The sequence below is a fragment of the Peromyscus maniculatus genome, chromosome 9 (genome assembly GCF_049852395.1).
Source record: "Peromyscus maniculatus bairdii isolate BWxNUB_F1_BW_parent chromosome 9, HU_Pman_BW_mat_3.1, whole genome shotgun sequence".
NCBI lineage: Eukaryota > Metazoa > Chordata > Mammalia > Rodentia > Cricetidae > Peromyscus > Peromyscus maniculatus.
The window spans coordinates 30,481,292-30,506,931 of NC_134860.1; the positions used below are offsets into that span (position 1 = coordinate 30,481,292).

Sequence of the window (25,640 nt, forward strand, 5' to 3'; positions counted from 1 at the left end):
AACAAAACAAGTTTCAGTGGAATTTCTGTGATCCAAATGTCCTCCATTCATTTCATGTTTACACATACACACTAGACTGGCGTGTATGTAGCTCAGTGGTTGAGAGGTTGCCTAGTGTACACCAGACCCTGGGTTTGACCCCTACACTGAAATGAAAACCGTGATATATATGTATATATGTCAAAGGCAGAATGTAGGAGACTTTGCAATTGGCTTTAATTCAATAAATATTTATTAGGCTGCTGCTACACATACAGCATTTTGTAGGCACCACAGGAAGATACATGGATAAGAAAGCCACACAGAGTCCTTGTAAGAGACCTTATAGTTGTTAAGTCTGGCAGGCTCTACCCTTAACATGATGATTCCAGCACTGAAATCAGTCTAGCTTCTCCATCATTACTTTCTTGACATCGGCACTTTTGCATTTCCCACTCAATACCACAATCTCCTGATAGGCCTCCCTTTCCACTGTGCTTAAACATGCTAGAATCAGAGCTTCAGCTGTGGAAGTCTCAACAAACCAGGCTCACCCATCACCCCATCATCAAATGAATAATAGTGAGAAACAGAGGACGGAGATCTATTCAGGATGTCTGCATTGGAAAGAAGCACAAGTACAAAAATCCAGTGACTTCGCCAAGCCCATCTTCAGGGACCTAACATGACATTTAGATTGAAATACAGGGAGAAAGGGATACATAGCTCTGTAGTTGTGGCTCAAGTGTGAACTACCCATCATCAGTGGCTCAGATCCAGCCTCTGAAGGTCAGCTGACAAGGAGTCAGAATTGTCTGAAATCTCTTCTTGGGAGACAAATTCTTCTCTAACTAACACCAAGTCTTTTCTTACTCCCAGCATCAGGTCCCTAGAGAAATCCAGTATCTGGGGGACCATTATTTCAATTGTCCAATGGCCAAAAGGAGGGCACAAGTATCTATCTAAAGGATATCCTCTCTCCTGCCAGACAGTTCCACTATCTCAGCACTGCACAACAGTGCCACATCCATTCCTTCCAATCTGTGTCATTGTGACATTCTGTTTCAAATCATATAGTTCTTCATTCCCTCCTAAATAAAATCTCCAGACAGCAGGGACTCGATCTACCATTATGTTCCTGCCATCTATATTGACTAGCAGCAGACTGTAGACATGATGACTGAGAAAGGAAGTGAGGAAGACAGCAACAGATCCCTTCTAATTAAAAGCTCTGCTAACTCCCTTGCCCCATGCTCAGCCTAGAGCACGCTTGCTACCTTGCCATCACATGTTCTGCATCCTCAAGGGGAAATTTCACCTTCCTGAAAGGATCATTTTTATTGAACGTGTATGAAACTAAACAGTCCAACTTTGTCACCAAACATTTTATTATAACATACCAAAATTTGTTTCTGTGTGCCTATGAATGGAATGTCAAGGAATAGTTTGGTGGTGTCAGGATATAGATCATCAGACACCACCTAATGACTTTTAAATGTGCTATGATTTTATCTTTCCCCTGATAGAAGCTTATTTAACACTCATTTGCTTACTGTATGTAAATATAAGTAAGTCAAAGTAGAAAAATCCACCATAATTGCATGCAACAATATAGTTGTTTCTTTAAATATTATTATGTAGCATGCCTTAGTTAGGGTTTCTATTGCTGGATTGAAATTCTAAGACTAAAAAGCAAGTTGGGAGAAAAGAGTTTATTTGGCTTATGCTTCCATATTGTTGTTGATCATCGAAGGAAGTCAGGACAGGAACTCAAACAAAGCAGGAACCTGGAGGCAGGAGCTGATGCAGAGGCCATGGAGTGGTACTGCTTACTGGCTTGCTCATCTTGGCTTGCTCAGCCTGTTTTCAGAACTACCATCCAGGGATGGCACCACCCACAATGGGCTGGGCCCTCCTCTGTCAATCACTAATTAAGAAAATGCCCTACAAGATTGCCTACAGCTCAATCTTATGGAGGTGTTTTTCTTAATTGAGGCTCCCTCTTCTCAGATGACATAAAACTATCGAGCACATAGCATGAAATTTTTATGATGTAATATGTAGTCATTCATAGCATAGAAATAGCCCCGTATTGCTCTTTTCCACTATTTGTTATTTTCATGGTCATTGATTGTTATATATGCAATTTCTCTTCTCTCAGATCTTAAAATTTTTTTGCTTTGCTTTCCCATGGATAAATAACAGAATTATACATATGTAAACGGCTTGTAGCATTCACTTCAAGCTTTCCAAGCAATTATATTGAAGAGGGTGTTGATATTTTTCTGGAAAAATATACTTTTCATTGAAATGTTCACATAAGAAAAACACTTTATAAAACATGTTTCATTATCTACTGCTCTTAAACAATAAAACTGCCTGACAGCAGGCATAAACATGCCTCACTAAACCCACATGTTCTTAGAAAACCATTTCTTCCTTGATTAAATAAGGTGAATTTCTTAAGCTTTAGTTCTCTCTCCCCCACAGTTAGCTTAGCATGTAGACAAAGTATACTGTTCTTAGATGCTGTTGGCAGTTCGTGGATCCTATTTTAGATGTTCTTTGAAGCAAATATGTGAATATTTTTTAAATGTTCTCTAATTACTTATTGGGGATAGAAAATATGCCTTATCCGGACTACTTACCATATAGAAAGGCATTTTAGCAAATGATTAATACTTATTTGTAATTTGTATAACTATTTTAGTTGCTCATATTTTTCTTTTCATATTAAAGTAAAATATATGGTGCCTTATTCATAGATTATATTAGCTTGTTAAAAACCTGTATTTTATATTTTATTCACAAGTTTCTGCCCAAAATGATTTTCACTTTATTCCAATGTAAGGTAACCATAATACCCAGGGTTCTCCAGTCCTAAGAACCAGTGCTTCTGCGTTAGCCCACTTAGAGACATGGTAAATATGTGGAAGGCACATAGAAAGGGCCTCCCTGGAAGCAAGAGCACCAGGAAGCAAGAATTCCATTGTGAGGCAAATAGATAGAAGTAACTTTAAAATAACATGCAAGGTTCTGGAGAGGAGAAAAACTCATCTAATGTATATATAAAAAATCAATCTATTAGATAGCTTACAGAATCAAAGGTTTCAAAAAGTCCCACTATGGCCATCTGCTGCCTGGATAGCTTGAGAAACCAGTAGATTCTCAGAACAGGAAGCTGGAAGCCTTCGAATGGGAGGGAACATTTGAAGTGATGCAGGCCCAGTGTAAGACTGAAAACCTAAGAGAATCACTAGGAGTCCATACTGGAAGGCGGTCGTAGCGACAGCAAAGAGTGCAAGCCTCTGCCTTCTTCTCTTTGTTATATCTAGAACCACATCTCACTGGGTAACATCTCTCATGCTCAGTGTATATTTTCCTCTCATTTCCTGACCCTCCATGTAAAGTATTTCTGGAAACACCTTTACAGACACACCTAGAACGTGTGCTTTAACCGTTTTCTAGGCCTCTCTCAATCCAGAGAGAGAATCCAGAGGTTCATTGTCAGCTAAGACTAAGCAGTGCAAATGGATCTGTTTCTTGGCCCATACCTTTCTAGCCCTAAAGGAAGGGAGGAAGATGTTCTTAGCAAATTCCAGATCCCCTGATCAAAACATAGGAAACTACTGTCCTACCATAAGCCAGCTTCAGCAAGCAAATTCTAAGTCTGGGAGGACAGCTGAAATGGATTCCAGAAGGGTCTGTCATGGCTTGGCTGTGGTTTCTGTATGGGCAGGACTTCCTGTTGGTGCACTTCTTGCACATTTGCAACAGTATTTATTCTTCATCATTTGGGTGATCAGTAATGTATTTTTTTTTTTGCCATTCAGATGTTTTAGTTCCCTTACAACAGCTGTTAAAGAGTATGCTGCATATCCCAGGGATAATAGAATGCCTGATGCTTTTAATGAGAAAGATAATTATGTGGTTCTCATCATAATAGTTATTTTTTATTTGCCAGTACTTCCTATAATTTGAGTGATCACTGTCTGCAAATTATAAATGAGGACCTTATTTTTGAGCCAAAAGCTTGCCAGTTAAATTGACAGATTTTCAATAACAATGTACATTAGGAGCCATAAAAGCATCATTACTCTCTTCACTTTCTGGTCTCTCTGCAGCAGTTTCACAAATTATAAATGATATGAGTAAAGGTTAAGAGTAAATCCGTGTCTTCGGCTATATCCCAAAACTAGTTATGTGCTGGTTGCATTCATGTCCATAAGATTGATGTTTCCTTTTCCACATTAGTACTTTTCTTTCTCCACTTTCTCATAAACTACACTCAGAAACTGGACAATAAATGAGATACTGCAGGACAAACCATACATATTCCACTTTCAAACATGAAAATTTGTATGTATCATGTCCAAAAAACATTATGTATTTGTTACAGTATGAGACTTTGGCTCATTCATGCTCTAAGCCTTTTGGAATATATATATTCCAAATAATATATATATTATATATATTATATATCATATACTCTTGCTGAAGACCCAAGTTCAATTTAAGTCCACTTCCAGGGCTCCTCAGCCTCCTTCAGTGTCTGCACTCATGTGCACATACCCACATGCTAACACAGAATTAAATGGTTTGAAAGCTTAAACTAGTCCAGTTTTATCTCTGACAACCCATGTAATCACTGAGATCCATGGCTCACATTTGCAAATGTAACCAACCATCTTACTTTAATCGGACATAAAATTATTGAAGGCAAAAGGTAGTCTTGCCTCACTGAAAAGTGAAATTGCAGCAGGAATGGAGTGTTCCTCAGAGACACACCTGAAGCAAACGTCTCTGTTTGTTTTTTTACAGTGGGTTCTAGATGTTTGCAACTAAGAACCTATGGTGGTATTTTATTTGTACTGAAATGTGATTTTAATTGTATGTTAATAAATAAAGTTGCCTGGGGGTCAGAGCTATTAGAGCCATAGCAAGAGCATGGCGGTGGTGGCGCATGCCTTTAATCCCAGCACTTGGTAGACAGAACTAGGAGATCTCTGTGTGTTCAGGGATACAGCCAGCATTGGAGACACATGCCTTTAAGACCTGGAGGGCTGTACTTACAGGCAGTGACAAAGCAGTCATGTGTTTGGGTTTACAACCAATGAGAAGGCAGAACAGAAAGACTATATTAAAGACAAACACACAGGAAGTAGGTCTCTTTCGGAGAGGTAGGACCACCACAGGAGGAAGGGTAAGGTTTTAGCTCTGAGCTCTGACCTCTTGGCTTTCTCTTTTACATTGGTTCTGTGTTTCTTATTTAATAAGACGGCTAGTTACATCTACAAGAACCTGTGACGATTTCCTCCTCCACAAATGGATTCCCCCAGAGACCCAGAGAAATGTTTAAATGTTTAAAATGTTTAATTCAGCATGTTTTAGCAAATTATCAAGGTGTAGTCATCACACTGTCATCCCAAAAGAAATCCAGTCCCCACTAACAGTCATTTCCATTGCCCTCACTATGTTCTGGACAACTACTGGTCTACTTCTCCCTGCATGTTCTGGATATTTCATGCAGATGGAACCATCTTATGTGGCCTTCTGTGTCTGATTCCTTTGTTGAATATATACATCAACTCATTTGATTCATTCTGTATAGGATTCTCTAGAGGAACAGAACTGACAGAATGAATGTATGTATATGATGTATATATGTATATGAGTGGCTTACAGGCTGTGGTCCAGCTAGTCTAACAGTGGCTGTCAACCAATGGAAAACCTAAGAATCCAGTTGTTCAGTTCATGAGGCTGGATGTATATGCTAGAATATCATCATTATATGCTAGAATCCCAAAGAAGTAGTTTCTAATGCCAGTGAATGAATGAACTTGCCCGTGAGAGTAAAAGCAAGCAGGTAAAGAGCAAGAGCTTCCCTCTTCTGTGTGTTTGACATAGGCTGCCACCCAATGTGGCCCAGATTAAAGATGGCCTTCCCGCTTCAATGATTTAATGAAGGAAAACCCCTCAGACATGTACCCAGGTCCTTGGGTTTTAGTTAATTCCAGATATAGTCCAGTTGACAACCAAGAATAGCCATCACACTGTATCTGAATCCTGTGTGGCTACCTTTAATTATTTCTTTATTATTTCTTTTTTCATTTGTCAACTGAGGAGGTTTGGACTGCTTCTATTTTTTGCTCTTACAAATGAGGACACTATAAACCTTCATGGCCAAGTTTTTTTTTCCTGTAGGCATGTGTATTCAGTATTCTTGAGTACATGTGGGAAAGTGGTAAGTCGTAGGAAGCTCTGTTATTAGGGAGAGCTGCCAAATTGTCCCAAAGTGTCTGCTCTATTTTACATTCCCATAAGCAATGTCTGAAGGTTCCACTCTGTATATTCTAATCAACATTTCTTCTGGTCTGTCTTTTGTATTTAAGCCACCCTAGTGGCTGTGAAGTAGTAGCTCACTGATTTTGATTTTAATTTCTTTAATGACTAATGTTGTTGAACAGTACTTCATGTGCTTATTATCCATTTACTTATCTCTTTGGGATAAGTATCTATTCAAATCCTTTGCCTAGTTTTAATTAGATTATCTTATCATTATTCATTTGCAAGTATTCTTAACAGAGTCTGAATGAAACTTCCTTACCAGATATATGATTTAAAATATTTACTTTCATTCTGTGGGTTGCCTTTTCATTTTCTCATGATGCCTTTTGAATCGTGAACATTTTAAATTTTGATGAACCTGTTGTTTTCTTCCATTGCTATGTATTCAGTAGTATATCTAAAAAACCAATGCCTGACCCAAGGCCACAAATATTTACACTGAAGATTTCTTCTGACAGTTTTATAGTTCTGGCTCTTCAATTATCTTTATGACTATGTAGTTTAGGGAGGGTTGTCTAACTACATTATTTAACATGGAAATTCAGTGTTCTAGCACATTTTTTGGAAAAGAAATTTCTCCCAAAATAATGATATGTGAAATATATATAACCTCCATGTGTATTTTGCCTGCCAATTCTATATTATTTCTACTACTGTAACTCTGTGTAAGCTCCAAAATCAAGATGTGTCTTCCTCCAGCCTCACCCCGCCCTTCCCTGTGCTTGCTGTGCTAGGTTCCTTGCATCTCTGTAAGAATCTGAGAATATCAATTTTGGCATTAAAGGCAGCTGGGATCTTGGTGGGGATTTACTAGATCAGGCCCCGCTGTAGCATGCTTCCTGCCCAGGGTGGGGCTATTGGGATATTCTGTGAACCTTTGGAGTGTGGGCTGCTATGGGATGGCTTCTGTCATTGACACAGGACTTTGAATGACCCTGTCAGAGGCAGCTCCCATCTTCTTCCTCTTTCCTTCTCTTACTTCTCTTGGCTTGTGATGAGAAAGAATTTATATGTCCCCAGCCATGTGTCACTGGAATTCCACCAGAGGCCTAAAGTGGTGAGTACCCCGATCTTTGCCTGGAGCTTCAAGAACTGTCAACCAAATAACCCTCTCCTAAGAAGTTCATTATCTTAAATATAGCAATGTGTGATGGGGAGCTGACGAACATGGGATGACATCAGATCTCCAGATCAGTTTGTGAATACCCCCATCTCGTCCATATTAAACATTCAAACTCATGGCATATCTTTCTGTTTTTCGGTCTTTCAAAGTTGTATTTCAGTGGTGCTTCATCATTTTCATATACAAATTTTAGCTTCTTTTCTTAAATGCATTCACAAGTATTTTATCATTTTTATAGAATTGTTTTCTTGATTTTGTTTTTATGTGTTTATTGCTAATATATAGAAGTATAGTTGATTTGTATCTTCTAACCTTGGTGAACTTGTCTCATTGTTTATAGATTTCTATACATAGGATCATGTCACTGTAAAAAGGTAGTTTTACTTCTGTGTACCTTTATTTCTTTTTCTTCTTTATCATCTTCATAAATTATCATTAATGGAATTTTTTCTTAATTTCATTGATTTTTTACTTTGTCTATTGTGGTCTTACTATTGAAGTCTAACACAAACAAATGGCACTAGTTAGATGCCATACTTGATGCCAAATATCAATCTTGAGAATTATCCTGGCATCAGTATGTAGTTATCACTGCTGGGCTAGCACTCTCAGCCATACATTTGGATTACTGATATGTCATCATAAGTTACGGTATCACTACCACCTATGCTAGACATCTAAAAGAGAGCATATCGCTATGTGGTTCACCTTCTGGATGAGAACATCTGCTGAGTGCATAAGGTCAGGAATTCTCCTCCCTGCTAGAGAGTCTCTCTTCAATGGATTGTAGCTGTTGAAAAAATAACAAACAGTTGTGTAAAGGAGTAAATGCAAAGAGAATAGGGAAAACATAATGTACTAGAGTGGCAGATCTGGGCAGCATGCCGGATACTTCAATGATTATTTAGGTGGTCATATTTGGGCTGTGCCCAAAAATTTACTGAGAGGCCAAATGTGCAAGTTACCCTGGGAATAGTGCTTTAAGCATCAGAAACATTGGATACAAGCTTTGAGAACAAAGCTAGGTTGTGTAATCAAAGAATAAATAGAAGAAGATAAGGTCAGAAAGGTACATGGGGCCCAGACCATATTTTGAAAGGTGGGCAGCCTCTATCCCAAGTGCAACAGTAAGTATCTGGGGGGCTTTAAGTAAGCCATTGAGATGATTGCCCCTGGCTTGTCATGAATGGATGCAGCAGGAAGGAGTGAAATGAGATATTTTACTGCTAGTTCAGAGTCAAGATAAAGGGAAGCAGTAGACAAATATTTGAGGTATGGAACTAATATGGTATGTAGAAGAGGAAATAAGCAGAATTAAGGATGACCCTGAATTCAGAAGTTGAGAACCTGGACAGATAGTAATGTTATTCCAGTTATGGAGCTCAGCCATTAATTTAGCCTCAAGGTCCTACAACCTGGAGTTGTGGGTGGGCATTCCATTGAAAACCTGTGCTCTTACCAAGTGGGAAGCCACTTCATGGCAAAGGAAAAGGAAAGGCTCTTACACTAGCAGAGATACAGCTGTCTGTGACCCCCGACCTGGGAATGTACTACTCTTAGGAAGGCTTACTGAAATTGATTTGCTGAGTGCTTGGTAAACTTCTCCTTTGCAATGTTTTATTCATATTTTAATAGAGTTCCTTATTGTGAAGCTCAAATATTTCTAATTAAGAAGTACAGCCCTTAGGGTAATATTGCAGCCATGTAGATAGCTGGCAATTAAACTTCTATGCATATACAATGGCATTCAAACCATTATGAATGAACTGTTTTAAACCTGCAGTGACATTCTGTGCATCTTTAAACAAACAAAATAGACTTATCGAAGGGTCTTGGTAGCTCTAGTTGTAGAGCATGAGCTGCAGAAGTAGAATGGGGCACAGCAGCACTAAGAGAAAACAGAATTTATTGAAAACTGATCATTTTCATAAGAAAGACTAAAGGGCCACTGATTACAAGTTCAGGTGTTTTCCTTAGGGGAAAGAAAAGACCTGCCTTTCTGTAGGAAGAATTATATAGTGACTCATATTTGTGACTTTGGATTTAATCATCACATCTCCATTTTTCATCTCAAAACTCAATTATACAAAAATACTTTTAAAAGTTATTTTAGGCTTTGTTTAATCCGGGCTTTTTTTTAGTTAATTGCCACAACATTTAGGACAACGTGTAAAGGTTCTCACGGCCTCCCTGATGTGTCTCAGCCCAGTATTAGAACATGGAGTAACTATTACCATATTTATTCAAAAATAATCAAAGTCTATATAATTTTGCTCTCCCAACTTAGAGAAAAAATGAATTTCAAAATTATTTTAATTTTTGAAAGGCCTTGTTCCATTTATATAAAGTTCCACATTTTCTAAGTTATATAATACTCTTTGTTAAAAGGGAAGCCATCTGTGTCTCTTTGAATTTTCACTGGAGTATGCCATTTGCAGCTGTTTTTCCAGAAATACCTCATTGTTTAAAGAATTTAGAAATGTGCTTCTGAGCCCTTGCTTGTGCCGGTGACAACAGTATTGCTTTGTTACAAGCACCTGTTTCAAGATCAGGTTCCCTGCATATTAGACATATGTTCACCACACCCCGGTCCAATTGTACAGGTTCACTTAGAGGTGACTCACCCACATTTGACAGTTCCATCACAGATGCCCCCTAGCTTCATGCTGACCTGGAGCCAACTGACAACATACTTCCCCAAACCGAGCTCTCCATACGTCAGGAGCTGTGGATACAGGAACCCAGAGCACTAACTAGCATCAGACAGACCTTCAAGATAAGTACAGCATTTTTCCCTTTGTGACCTCAGCTTGTTACTAATGTCTCAGTTACCTCATCTAAAGACTAGCAGTGAGGGTAGACAATGCTTGTTCATAGCATTGTCTTGACTATGGAATAAAATAGTGTGTGTAGAATATCTATCCCATAATCCAAAGGGCCATTATACAAGGAAAATGGTGCATTTACTTACTGATCAGTAATATAGAAACCACTATTTCTGACATTCTAAGGCAAATGAAACCTTTGCATATTAACAAAGTTCCCAAAGTTAATTACAGTGACTGTTTGTAAGTGGCTGCTATACAGGCATATGCTCTTTGTGTCCCATAGTTGAATAAGCACTACATAGAATGAATTCATGCATTCTTTCTGTGAAATATTTAGAAATGGGAGTGGTATTTCTTCTCACAGAAACCACCTTCTTTGTGCTGCCCTGTTCCCAGAGCTAAACTGCAGGTGGCATAGCTTCAGGGTTGATGTACAGACCCAGAGCTCTAAGTGACATTGAACATTCCCACCAATTAATAGCTTTTGGGAAACAGTCTGATATTTGATGTTTCCTCAGAATTGTACTCTCTCCTATTCCCAAAAAGACAAGATCTTTACCTAAGTTTCATCTAAATTTATTGCTGAAACCACAGAATCCAGGGATCAAAGAGCATTCGTGCTGTTGGTAAACATATCTGAATTAGCAGAGGAGCCTGCTTTTAGCCCCTCTGTCCTCTTTAGAGTGGGTATTCAATCCCAGCTGCTGCTGTTGCTACAGAATCATTTGTTTCTTGCAATTTATTACACCCACTGTCTAGTTTAGCTATAAACAAAAGCCCAATTGTCTAGAGCAGAAGTTATATGAAATAATGAAGAGTTGAGGGATAGTCTAAAATGTGGGTAGCATCGTTGTAGAACAGTAGAAGTCATTAGCACACTGGTATCTCTGTTACTGAGCAACTTGATGTGTGAACTGTGTGCCTGGGGCTGCCATAAAGAGAAGCAATTTCAGATTTTCAAAAGTTGAAGAAATTGGGGCTGAGGAGATGAATCAAGTAAAGAGTTTGCCGTGCAAGCATAAGGACTGGAATTTGGATCCGCAACATCTGTGTGTAAACGTTGGATTGGTTAGGGGCCCATCTGAAACCCCAACATGATAAGGAGACCGAAGATCTCTAGAGCACACTGGCTAATTAGACTAGTTGAGTCAGGGAGCTTTAAGTTCAAGCTAAAGATCTGCCTCAATATATAATGTGGAAAAAAAACAAGAAAGACATTTGACATTAATTTCTAACTTCTACATGCAAGTGCATACAGGTGTACAAACACACACACACAAAAAAAAAAGAAAAACACTAAAGAAATTATAAGTAGAAGTTGACCAAGTTGACAAGACTAACTGAAGTATGAGTTGATACAGATGCCTATCCAGCCAAATTCACTATGATAGCTCCCTGTGTGTTCTCCAACACACTAATGCTAAGGCAAGCATCCTACTCAAGTCAAGAAGTGTGTCTCCTCTGATGTCTTAGTTTTGTATTTCAAGTAGGATCAAGTCTTATTGGCCATTTTCCTGTGTTACATAGAGGACCTGGCTGACAGGGTCTCCAAAACATTCTGAGGCCTGAAGTCTCTGGGGGTTCTTTCTGTAGCCTTTTCCACAAGGTGCTCTATAATTTATCCTCAGTATCCAGCTCTTCCTTACACTGTACTAATGTTGTTCATCAGACAGGAGCAAAGAGGCCATTGCTCACACTAAGTGACAAAGCAGTGTCAAACCCTGATATTTCGCAAAGCCAGGTGTCTGTCTACCACAGTGACCTGCTCCCTCTAGTTGGAGCCCACCAAAAACAGTTCCATAACAGTTTAGGGACAACTTGACGCCTGTTGACAGTAAGCACGCAGATGTCAACCTGTTTGTCATCCCATTTCTTAATGGCCTTTCCATCTTCAGACCCCCAAGATTTCAGATTGTTTACTCTGCTATTTTTATTTCTCTAATACTCAGTAACCTTAATTACTTAAGTAACTCAGTTCCTTAAAAAATAATTTAAACTGTCATTTATTGAAATCTACTTTGCTTGTTCCATATCCAAGGCTACTGTTACCTTGAAGATGACCTATCCTTGAATATGAGACCTCTTTGGCTTGACTCTGCCACATTCCTTCTAATATATATTTCATTGTTAAGCTCATGAAGTACCTTGAACTTAGAAGATAGAGGCAATAAAAAGAATCCAGCTATAATTGTCAGAATTCTTTCTGAAAATTAGCAAGTCAACTATCAGGGCAAAATGTATAAAAATATATTTCAATGTGGATCATGGATTAAGGCATTCTCTACAAATACAACACATCAGTATATAAATCATTTAAGATTGATTTATGGCTCTCCTTTCCAAAAAATACAGACACATGGATTGTACTAAATATTGCCTATCTCCTAACAAGGAATTAAGTTGAGTCTAGTTACCCAAGAATTTCTTCCTGAAACACTTTAGGGGATGGGTGTGTATGACATGCCAGGGTTGTCATGTGTGTTTGGGCGCTGAAAGGTCTGTGGCAGATACTTAGTGACACTGGCTCCGGTCACACCTAGATCTGTGACTGCCATTGACATAAAACACAATCTAGACTTTGAGAAGTCGGTCCTCTTGAATGTCTGACTCTTGGTTTATGTTATGTGAGCTGATACCACGTTCTCTATACTTAGCAAAGTGTTCCAGGTCATACTATGACTTGGTCTTTAAGTTTTAATTCCCCCCCCCCTTGTGGTAGATACATGCTGCGAGATACTATAAATTGTGGGTGAGCGGGGTGGCTGAATAGGTGCCACCTTAGAGCTCCTGTTTGTGCCCGTGTCTGCTCCTCATTTGTGTAATTAACCTTGTGGCCCCAGAGAATCAGAGCAAGTTCTTGCAGGGGTGCATAGCTCACCAGTGAGGAGATGTCCCAGGACACTAGTATACCATTAGTTATTATTTAAAATGGCAGTCCAGAAAACAGACACTATTGCAAGTGGCAATAGAAGGGAAATGAATCCTCAAATTAAAATGGCAATTTGGGCTCATACTATTCTTGCTGTCATGAAGGACTCCAAAACAGTTTCCAAAACTCTGCTTAAATCTGTAAAACCCAAGGGTAAATTTGTGTGTGAAAGCACCACTCAATCTCTAATTAGACTGAGGATTGTTTTCTTTTGTAGAACTGTAAGAGATTAACAAGTAGTCGGGTCCTCATAAATCCTTTCTGAGCCTTAGACTTCGTCATTGTGTTTGATTATGTAGCAGTGAGGGCACCAGAAGCATATGCTTTGACCACCGTATGAACAAACTCACATAACCATCATCCAGGTTAAGAAAGAAAACCAGAAACAGCACCTCAGCGGTCATGTTGTGTTCTCTCTGTTGCTGCTCGTTCCTGTCACTGTCCCTCTGCAACTGTCCCCACGACCAGTTCCTCTGTATTCTCTTTAACGCCTTCTTTCTTAGCATTTTGTTGGTGAGAGTCTATAGAGCAATCATTTCATGGCTGCATATTTTTCCCCTGTGTGAATGTAACATCAGTAATTATCAGTTTTACTAGGCAAATGGGGTAGTTTTTATTTGGGAACTATTAATAATCTATCCTTTGATGAAATTTTAGCCCTTTAATAAAACTTGGATGGGACAGAGGAAGCAGTTTTTGTGCGACAGGATTATAGCTATTCTCATCGCTGTTACTTTGGGTCAGTATTACTTCACTTCTAAAATAGTAACACAGAGGTGTTACTTTCTAATCTATTTATAGGTTTCCTATGAACATGATCTGCATACTTCTGACTTGCTTCACATTTTTTGGCTGAACGTTGGAATGTACTGCAATATCACCCATTTACACATTTACACAGATTACAAATCATCTTCCCCATGAAACTTACCTGAACTTTCAGGCTCTGACGTCGCCGTTTGTATCATTCCCCAACAACCACCATCCCTTTAGAACAGACATGTATTAAGATGCACTCAGCATAGTTGAAATAGTACAGAGATGGTTTTGCTTTGGTAGCAGACTTGATTTTTTTCTTCCCTGCTTGGGATAGAACTCAGGGACTCATCCATGTTAGACAGGCACTCTGCCATGGAACAACAACCCTAGCTTCTGACTGACCTCATATGCATGGATTTTATAGCATGATGTTCCTGCTGTGCAGTAAGGTCGTGTGTGCTCACAATGGAGACTCAATTCCTAAATGACATCGTACAGAATTATAAGCTCCAGAGCAGAAAGAACTCCCAAGTGTTCTCTGATCTCTGTTCCCTCCCCTCTGTAAAGGAACAGTAAGATTCTTGGTCTCACTTCTCTCCACATGGTAAACTGAGGCTGAAGCCCCCTAAATTTTGCAGGCAGATATTTAATCGATTAAGCTATTCCATGCTAAAATCTTGAAAAAAGCTTGGGTGAAGAGCATCAGGTTAAAGAGTTATTTTGTGTGGCATGTTTTATCTTTCTACTGGAGTTAGTTTTCCTTTTGGCTTGACATCAAGCCCCAGGTGGCTATCAATGTGATCCATTATTTGCTGCCACATAGGATGCTGTCTCATCCCAGAAGTCTCATTTGCTTTGCTAACTGTAAGGCTCATGCGAGCAACACCCATTCCTTAATACAGTGTTTCTCAATCTGTGTGTGAGACTCCTTTGGGAGTCAAATGACCCGTTCATGGGTGTTGCCTAAGACCATCATAAAACACAGATGTTTACATTATGATTCATAACATAGCAAAATTTTTGAAATACGAATGAAAATAATTTTATGGTTGTGGGGTCACCACAGCATGAGGAACTATATTAAAGGGTCACAGCATTAGAAAAGTTAAAAAACCATTGCCTTAATGCCTTTGCAACTAATATCCAAAGACAGATCAATAAAAATAACCACCTGAAGGACTTAGTGAGCAAAGAACTTACCAGAGGCAGAGCACAGCTAAATTGATGGCCTTTAGCCCATTCCTTATTCCTAACATCTGATTGGCAGCACCTCCCTTTCCTAAAAGGATTTTTGGAGGCAAAATTAGGTTACAGTTACCATGTTGAGCCCTTCAGAGTCAGAATTACATGAAGCACTGTCCCTCTCAGTGGTTGGGCGATTCAGTTAGACAGTATCTTGTGTGTGGAGTCCCCTTGATCTGAAGACTATACTAATAGGCCTCCTTTCAAAATAATAAAGAAAATAATGATTTGGCTTTTCTGGTGATTTTGAAATGGCTTAAGAGATTGCAAATCAGAACTGTATTGGAAAACTAAGTTAATTACTAGCTTGCCACAAGTTGTTCTATCTGTGACCCTGGGAGAAGCTCCTTCCTTACAAATGACTGTCAGAATGCAGTTTATTGCTGTATGAAATAAAATCATGAAAATACATAGAGTTCTAAGCAAGCTTAACATGAAAGAGTCTGGCATGGAAATGAAGTCTCAGTAAGCATTTGTGGAATGAATCACTCAGTCTACTTTATTTCCACTACTGCAGATCACTGTGGAGCCCAGCCAGGTATTGTTCAGCCCCTGCTTCATTACTGCCCATGGTAGAAGGATCTTTCTAAAGACTGCCAGTTCCACGGCCAGCAAACTTAATCAACTCTCAGATGTCACCTTGGACTTAAGTGTGGTCTTCTCTAATTCTGCTGGACAATTTAATAACAGTCAGTCACTTGTGTGCTGCAACCCTCAAGTACCCCAGTCCTCTATCTGCAACAGAAAAATGAGGGAAGCAAACAGCAATAACAGATTATAAGTATTGTTGCCAGCACTGAGGTCCTGAAAGGGATGTTTTCACACTAAGCCACATATTCAAAGACAACCTGTTGGATTCAGCAAGAAAGGTTTAAACTATCTTCAATTTTTTCCAACATAATATTTTTATTGATTATTTGGGAATTTCACATAATACACCCCACCACACTCAATTTCTAGTCCTCCCAGGTCTACCCATACCATGTGACCTGCTCTGCCCCCAAACAATGAAGAAGGGAAAAAAACACATACAAGTCCAATTTGTGTTGCCTATATACTCACTGGAGCATGGTCAACTCCTAGTAGCCAGCCCCTTAAAGGAAACTGAGTCCTTCCCCCACTGTGCGCTCTGCCAGAAGCCCTTGATTGTGCAGAGCTACACTTTAGCATCCTTATTACAATGTTTGGCTTGATTGTTTGTTTGTTTTCGAGACAGGGTTTCTTCATGTAGTTTTGGTGCATGTCCTGGATCTCACTCTGTAAACCCGGCTGGCCTTGAACTCGCAGAGATATGCCTGGCTCTGCCTCTCGAGTGCTGGGATTGAAGGCATGTACCACCACCACCCGACTCCTTATTACAATTTTTAAGAGTTCTCTTTGACAGTTTCCTGTCTAGACTATTACTTTGGGGGGGGGGAGTGTAGGGTCATAATCAAAGTCTTCTATATCCCTTTTTCTCAACTGTGAGTCAATGCCACTGTAAAAGTAGCTTCCTTACCCTTTTCAGTCAGCAGGAGCACAGATCATGAACTTGCAAGTGATTTCTGGCAACAGCATGGACCATGGGCATCCACATGGTCAGCACATGCCACAGACTTCAGTATGGTCTCTGGTGACAGTACAGACCACAGACATCAACACAACCCTCTGCTACAGCACAGCCACAGACTCAGACAAAACCTTCAGAAGCAGCATGGACCATGGACACCAACATGGTTTCGGGTGGCAGCCCAGACCATGGACATGTGCATGGGCCTTGGTAGAAACACATAGCCTTTTCTCACACCTGTCATTGATGTCATCTCTAGTTCCTCCTCTCTTTACCGAGCATGCACCTCTCCATTCCTCCATCTTTCCCACCTCTCCATTGCATATTCCTTCATCACAGTGTAATTGGAAACTGCAGTGTGTCACATAGTACAACCTTTTGCCCAATTAGCTTTACGTGAAAATATTCATTTCAATGAGTTGCTGGTCTGGTTCAAGGTTTCTGATTTCTGACAAACCATAAATAATGGACCATCGCCTGGACTTGTCTCAGATGTCCTGTTGTTGCTCAGAGTCAGGGTGATCTTCTGGCTAGGCAAGGAAGCTGGGGGCAGGAAGTGCCACACACTTCCCCACCCTCAGCCTCCCCAAGGCTCACTGGGCTCTATCTTTGTGCTTGTAGACTGCAAGCAGCACCATTGCCTCAGACTGTCCATCTCCCAGCAAGCCAAACATAACAGCTACAAGCTGGGGGCCAGCCAGGCCTATTCAGTGATGACATCTAGTTCTGTAGGACCTGCTCCTCCACACCCTCCAGTAGCTTGTAGATGGAGTTGATGTTGGGGTGGACCAACTCAAAGCTCTTGATCTGGGCCTAGATGACAAGAATTGGTCAGCCAGTGCAAGAGTTCCACTGCCTGCGCAGTGCCCCAATTTTTAAATCTCAACCACCTTAATTTCTATTTTTGTATATGTTTTATATCACACACATTTTAATATAGTTATACACAAAGGCACGTGTATTGGCTATAACTGTAACATATGGACAAGATAATCAGCTTATAAAGAATGGAATATTTATTTTTGGCTCACAGTTTGAAGGTTGCAGTCCATGATTGGTTGGCCCTGTTGTTTCGGGCCTGTGGAATGACAGCACATACAACAGTAGCATAGGGCAAAACCATTAATCTCATGGCCAAGTGGTGAAAGAAAAAAGGAAAGGAAGACACAGGTGTACCCCCACAGTCCCCTTTAATGGCGTGACCGGTGACCTAAGACCACTCACTAGTCCACTTCTCAAAAGTTACACTTTCAGGCATAGCAAGATGGCTCAATGGGGAGAGGTACTTGCTGCACACATCTGGATATCTGAGTTCAATGCCCAGAACCCACGTTAAGGTGGAAGGAGAAAATTTCTCCACGTGTCCTCTAGCCTCCACACATGCACCATGGCACACATGCACAGGCATGTACGTGTGCAGAAAGGGAGAGAGAGAGAGAGAGAGAGAGAGAGAGAGAGAGAGAGAGAGAGAGAGAGAGAGAGAGAGTTCTGTTCCCCTCCTTGTAAGACCCTGTGCAAGCCTTAGCACATGAGCTTTTGATGGATATGTGAGAGCCAAACCACACTGTTTTCTCTAAGTATGTATATCACTAGCATGCTGTCACTGTGTAGTGCTAAGCATCTGCTATCTACTAGTATAAGGCAATTACTCATTCCATGAGGCTACTATAGCCTCTTACTGATGAAGAAGCTAAGGCATGAAAAGATAGATGCTGTCCTCGGTCATGGCTGGAAATGGTAAAACTAGGACCTGGCTTTAGTTCTTCCTCATAGAATCATTACCTCAAGCTCTTATTTTCTTCTCAATACCAGCTATTCAATCACAGTACAGGCCTGTGAATTAAATAAACAGATTGGATACATGGATCAGTCATACTAAAGACATCAATTTCTTCTTAAGGAAAATTGAAAAATTTAAAGTACTGTTATCCATTGTAAAAAACACATACTAGCAATGGTATGACACACTAGGATGTTCAGTTCCATAACTTGAAGGGCAGGACAACAAGGTCACTTGTTCACTGTTGTACCCGAAGGTTCTCATCACCTCTGGTTACTAAACTTTTTTAATTGAGGTGATTCATATACCATAAAAATCACCTGTTTAAAACAGACAATCCAGGAATTTTAATGCATTCTGTAACCACTACAGCGACCTAATTTTATAGCATTTTGACCACCCCCAGGGTAAGTTATATACCATTGGAAGTTACTTTCACACCTTTTTCCATGGTATGACATCTCAATCTACTTTCCATGTCTATGTATTTGCCTACTCTAGACTTCTCAAATAATGAAATAACATGATGTGTGGCCTTTACATATGGCTGCTTTCATGTAGCGTATTCCTTTTGAGGTCCATGTAGACTGTGGAATGTAACAAACTTTTAGTAACCTTTATGACTGAGTTACATTATATAAGATGGATACACAAAATTCTATTGATAAGTTGATGAACATTTGGCTATTTTCACCTTTTGGCAATTTGCAATGATGCTGCTATGAACATTTGTATACACCATTTGGGGTTTTCTGTGTGTTTGTTTGATTGGTTGTTTGTGTGTGTGTGTGTGTGTGTGTGTGTGTGTGTGTGTGTGTGTGTGTGTGTGTGTGTGTGTGTAAGAAAATAGGGACTTTCGGTTCCCATTGTATATGTTCAGGAGTAGGTTTCTAGGCCTCATAAACACTCTATGCTAAGCATTTTGAGAAACTGCAAACTTTTTTTTTTTTCAGACTAGCTTCTCTACTTTATATACTGACCTAGCAATGTCTGAAATGTCTCATTTTTCCACAGTTGCCAACACTTGTTATTGTCCATATATTTTGGAATTCTGAGTTACATATGTCTCTGACAATGATACTGATCACATTGCCATGTTTTATTGTAACCTCAACTACTTCTTCTGACTTTGAAATATTACCTTTTTAGTGCCTTTTTGTTGGAATATAGATGTTGTTCTTCTTATGTTTTCTCCCAAAGCTTATTAAATACTCATTAATGCTCCTACATTCTAACAATGGAAATAATCTATCAAGAATACATAATAACTGTAAATATGTGGAGGCCAAATTTGGAACTTCTTAACTTCATAAAACAAACACTAGTGTGAATAAAAGGTGAGCTAGGTCAAGATCCAGCAATAGTGGGTAACTCTGGGGTGCCACTCTCATCTTTAGATAGGCAATGAAAACTCATATTCAGTGAGGAAACTTCAGGTGACCTATGCCCTAGATAAAATGGAACTAACGTATCTATAAAATATGCACACTTTTCAGAAGCCCATGAACTTTCTCTAAAATAGACCACATCCTAGGTCACAAAGCATGTCCAAACAAATTCAAAAGAATTAAAATGATTCCTTACATATTATCAGATCATAACAGAATAAAACTAGAACTCAATAACAAGAGAAACTACACAGAGACTTGGAGACGGATTGGTGAACACGTGAGTCACTGAGGAAAACTAGGGAGTTTCTAAATTCTTTAAATCAAATGAGAATTAAGCGCAACTACCAGTTTCCCTGCAATGTAAATAAGTCAGTTCTAAGGAAAGTTTATAGTTACTTCCATTAAGAAATCTGAACACTTTCAAATAAATAGCCTAATGATACACAATGGGGGCCTAGAAAAATGAGTAAAGAAACCATTCAGCAGAGTAGAGAGACAGCCTGCAGAACAGAGGAAATGTAGTAGCCAATTGTACATCAGTCAGGAGACTGACATCTAGAATATATAAAGAATTACAAAAACTTAAACACCAGAAAAGGAAACAAATCATCCATTCAGTAAATGAGATGAGGAGCTGAACAGATGTTTCTCAAAAGGAAGAAGCACAAATAGACAATAAATATTTGAAAGGATGTTTGATGTCCTTAGTTGTCAGGAAACTGCAAATTAAAACTGCTTTAAGAATCCATTTTCGGCCGGGTGGTGGTGGTGCACGCCTGTAATCCCAGCACTTGGGAGGCAGAGGCAGGGGGATCTCTATGAGTTCAAGGCCAGCCTGGGCTACAGAGTGAGTTCCAGGAAAGGCGCAAAGCTACAAAGAGAAACCCTGTCTCGAAAAACCAAAAACAAACAAACAAACAAAAGGAATCTATTTTCCCCTATCAGAGTGGCTGTCATCAAGAAAATAAGCAAATGACCCTTATGCACTGCTGGCAGGATGTAAACCAGTCAGGCCACTGTGAAATTAGTATGAAAAATCCTCCAAAAACTGAAATCTACCCTAGTTCCTGAGTGTAATCCTGAGAAAATGTCCAAAAGATTCTCAGTCAACACAGAGATATTTGTACATGCCTGTCTGTTGCTGCTCTGTTCACAAATCCTGGGTGTCTGTCAAAGATGAGTGGGTAAAGAAAAGATTTACACACAATAAAATTTTATTCAGCCTTTTAAAAAGATAAATGAAACTATAACATTTGCAAGGAAATGGATAGAACTGGAGATCTGTATGTTTAGCAAAATAAATCAGACAGAAAGATATACATGTATACGCTCATATGTGGACTAGAGAGGTGTGGGGTGGGAAGATAAAAGGGGACTCTGAGAGGGAGAAGGGAGGAAACCAGGAGAAAATAATTTAATACGTGTGCCATGAAAAGGAGGTGCTGTATTTGTAATTGGAAATTTATATAGTTTTAACATGAGGAAAGAGTTCTACATCAGTGAGCAAAGTGAGAAGCAAGATGACAAGCCTGACCCAGGAAAATGTCTGTAATAACGATGGCAGAGAGATACCGCCCTCAATATGTAAAAATATTTTATAAATCAAAGTACATATAAAGCATTTACATGATACTTTAAAAAGTAATTACATATAGAGGAGGAGAGGGGTTTTGTTACAAGGGGTTTCCTAACAAGACTCCAAAAAGTCTTCTCATCACATTATCAAATAGCAATATTATAAAAAGCTCAAATTATGGAGATGGCAGTATCTTATTAGAAAGCATTTAGGGTCTTAGAAACTCCAAGAGTTGTTTTCTGAATTCCATTTTTTTTTTCATAAAGCACTAAGACAGAAAAGGCAGTAGCTAACTCAAAGGGTCCTTCAAGGAAGGAAAGATTTCGATGGTAAGATCTGAAAGTTATCATGAGTCGTGGGAAGTTCTTTTGACTATAAACAGTATTTCCAGATATGCCAGGAAACTTCAAAATTACTTTTAAGTTATGTATTAGACCTGAGTGCAAAGTATATTCCTCATATGTAAGGCCAAGATATTAGCCATGATATAAGCCAAAAGGAAAGTTCAAATTTTCATATACTAATTCATGTCCTGTACATTGAAATATTATTAATGTGCTGCCAAGATGGCTCAGAAGGTCAAGGCACTTGCTGCCAAGCCTGACAACCAGAGTTCAATCTCCATGACCTACATGGTGGAAGGAGAGAACTGACTATTGCTAGTTGTCCTCTGACCATGTCATGGGTACATGCAGATGCACACTCATGTGTACATACACATGCACACATGAACACACACACACACACACACACACACACACACAATGTAATTTTTGTGCGTTCATTTTCAATAAATTCTAGGAAGTCTTTAATTTCTTTATTTCTGCTTTGACCCAGTAGTCATTCAGGAGGGAGTTGTCCAATTTCCATGAGTTTGTAGGCTTTCTGTTATTTTTGCTGTTGAAATCCAGCTTTAATCCATGGTGGTCTGATAGGATATGGGGGATGATTTCAATTTTCTTGTATCTGTTTAGACTTGCTTTATGTAGTTGGATTTTTCTTTGAGCCACCAGCTCACAAAAAATGACACAGAGGCTTATTAATTATGAAAGCTCAGCCTATAGTTTAGACTTGTCCCTCTAGCTCTTATAACTTAAATTAACCCATTTGTATTCATCTATGTGTTGCCATGTGACTCATGGCTTTTACCTCTCTTCCTACATGTCTTACTTCCTTTGTATCCAGCTGGTGACCTCCACCTTTCTTCTTCCCTGAGACTTCTCTGTCCCCAGAAGTTCCACCTAACCTCTTCCTGCCTAGCTATTGGCTATTCAGTTCTTTATTAAACCAATCACAGTGGCACATCTTCACACAGTGTAAAGGAATATTCTGCAACACTTTGTGACCAAGTATGTGATTAATTTTGGATAATGTTCCATGAAGTGCTGGAAAGAAGGCATATTCTTTTGTGTTTTGGTGAAATGTTCTCTAGATATTTGTTAGGTCCATTTTGATTCATAATATCTGTTAACTCCAGTATTTCTTTGTTTAGTTTTTGTCTGGATGACCTGCTCTACTGAAACAATAAAAGGTCCAGCCTATATTGTTTTCTCCCAGGGTCTGTGGAAGAGTCTAACAACCAGCTGAGGATTCTAATCTGAGAGATATCAAATGAATCTAAGAACACTGAGTTCTTTAGTCCAGTCACTTTATTCTTCTCAGTCAATTCTATCTACACAACTTTTTTTGTTCTCATACTTAGCTCCTCTCAGTCCCTTCTGCTCTCAGTCCCTTCTGCTGTTCTCTCATCTCTACCTAGTTCTTTCCATCTCTGTCTTCATCTTTGTTCTTCTCAATCAATTCTCCCCACTGTTCTCAGAGAACCAGTATGCAGTAATTCTTCGGCAAAGCAATGAGAGGCTTGAAGTTTTTAGGGTTGCAGAGATGGGTGATAAGGATCCACACATAAAGCAATAAATGTCAGCTTCCAATTACAACCCAAAAGAGGAGTGACTAAAGGGGAGTTCTCTGGTAGGTCAACTCTGATCAATTAGGGAATCTAGGAATAACACCTGGCTGAGGAGGAATTAAAACTTAATTTGCACAAGAAAGAAGCTTGGCACCTATCATCTGCCTGGCATTGACAGCAATCTCCTTGGGTCAGTGGGAAGTAACTTAACTCAGTAACTAGCAAGTGACTAAAACATTATCCCAGTGACATTATCCCAGGAATGTGAGCAATCTGAGATGAAGGTAAGGAGTTGAGGATTTAATTGCTAATGGTTATTTTATCTTATCTGTAACTAAGATGAGCTAATGTTTATTTGCATTTACCCTTGGATAAAAAGGAAATACTTTTGTCTGGAGAATGGCGCTGGCCAGATTTATGTTAATGAACAATAAACACAGCTGGGACAGTTGTCCAATTACCCCAAATGTATAGGGAAAGTCATGCCCAAGATTGAGATACAATCATGAGATTACATGTACACATAACATGGAGATGCACAGTAAATGGAGAGAATCATAGCTGTCATTGCACAAGTTTACAACAAGAGACAGCCAGTTCATTCAAAAGGCAGTAATTCCATAATGCCTTGTGTGATGGTTTCCTCTAACAGAACTCTTAGGTTGACCTTCTGAACTCTAGTGGTCACTGCTGTATACTCCCATGGACTTTTGCTACCAGCAGCTCTCAATACTGCCCGTTGGTGAGAGTGGAGTATTGAAGTCTCCCATTATTAATATGTGACGTTTTAATGTGTGATTTAAGTTGTAGTAGTGTTTGTTTTATAGGTGCCTTGTGTTTGGGACATAGATGTTAAGAATTGAAATGCCATCTTGGTGGATTTTTTCCTTTGGTCAATATAAAATATCCCTCTCCATCTCTTTTGATTAATTTTGGTTGGAAGTCTATTTTGTTAGATATTAGGATAGCTATACCACCTTACTTCTTGGGTCAATTTGCTTGGAAAATCTCTTTCAAACCCTTTACTATGAGGTAATCTTTGATGTTGAAGTGTGTTTCTTGTATGTAGCAGAAGAATAGATCCTGTTTTCATATCCATCTGTTAGCCTGTGTCTTTTTAATTGGCCAATTGAGTCCATCAATTTTGAGAGATTTTAGTGACCAGTGATTGTTAATTCCTGTTACTTTGATGGTGGTGGTGGTGGTGGTGGTGGTGGTGGTGGTGGTGGTGGTGGTGGTGGTGGTGGTGGTGGTGGTGGTTTTGTGTGTGTGTGTGTGTGTGTGTGAGAGAGAGAGAGAGAGAAAGAGAGAGAGAGAGAGAGAGAGAGAGAGAGAGAGAGAGAGAGAGAGAACAGATTCTCTTCCTTCAGTTTTGTTGGTTTGAAAAAATTTATTGCCTGTGTTTTTGTGGGTGTAGTTAACCTCCTTGGGTTGGAGTTTTCCTTCTAGCATCTTCTATAGGATTTGTGGGTAGATATTATTTATATTTGACTTTATTATGGCATATTTTGTTTTCTCCATCTACGGTAATTGAAAGTTTACTGGGTATAGTGGTCTAGACTGGCATCTGTGGTCTCTTAGAGTCTGCAGGATATCTGTCCAGGTCCTTCTGTCTTTTAGAGTCTCCATTGAGAAGTTGGGTGTAATTCTAATAAGTCTACCTTTGTATGTTACTTGGCCTTTTTCCTTTGCAGATTTTTGTAGCTAGAGTTTTCCTGCCTGGCCCACAGTCAGGACAAATCTCTCTCACCTGCCAGTCCCACAGCCGCTCAGACCCAACCAAGTAAACACAGAGACTTATATTGCTTACAAATTGTATGGCCATGGCAGGCTTCTTGCTAACTGTTCTTATATCTTGAATTAATCCATTTCCATAAATCTATACCTTGCCACATGGCTCATGGCTTACCAGCATCTTCACATGCGGCTTGTCATGGTGGCAGCTGGCAGTGTCTCTCACTCAGCCTTCCACTTCCCAGAATTCTTCTCCTCCTTGTCCCGCCTATACTTCCTCCTGCCTGACTACTGGCCAATCAGTGTTTTATTTACTAACCAATCAGAGCAATTTATTTGTCATACAGAACATCCCACAGCAGATTTTAATATTCTTTCTTTGTTCTATGTGTTTAGAGTTTTGATCATTGTGTGGCAAAGCAACTTTCTTTTTCGGTCCAATCTATTTTGGTGTTCTGTAAGCTTCTTGTACCTTTATAGGCATCTTCTTTGG

General features: G+C 39.4%; 2 protein-coding genes across 26 annotated transcripts in view; one reads left to right on the plus strand and one right to left on the minus strand.

The window, feature by feature from the left end:
• The window catches only part of LOC143267276 (uncharacterized), a 125,551-nt gene extending 111,121 nt beyond the window's left edge, over positions 1 to 14,430 (minus strand). For 2 of the 3 annotated variants that reach the window (XM_076544544.1, XM_076544545.1), the window contains exons 1-4: positions 14,139 to 14,429; positions 13,600 to 13,765; positions 10,075 to 10,175; positions 8,159 to 8,240 (exon numbers count right to left, since the gene is read on the minus strand). In XM_076544544.1, coding sequence (XP_076400659.1) covers positions 8,159 to 8,240; positions 10,075 to 10,175; positions 13,600 to 13,713 — 297 coding nt within the window. In that variant the 5' untranslated portion in view covers positions 13,714 to 13,765; positions 14,139 to 14,429. Of the gene's footprint in view, positions 1 to 8,158; positions 8,241 to 10,074; positions 10,176 to 13,599; positions 13,766 to 14,138 lie in introns of all 3 variants that reach the window. The other variant, XM_076544543.1, reaches the window with a different exon arrangement.
• The window catches only part of Cfap20dc (CFAP20 domain containing), a 291,110-nt gene that overhangs the window by 160,814 nt on the left and 104,656 nt on the right, over positions 1 to 25,640 (plus strand). The window lies entirely within an intron of this gene.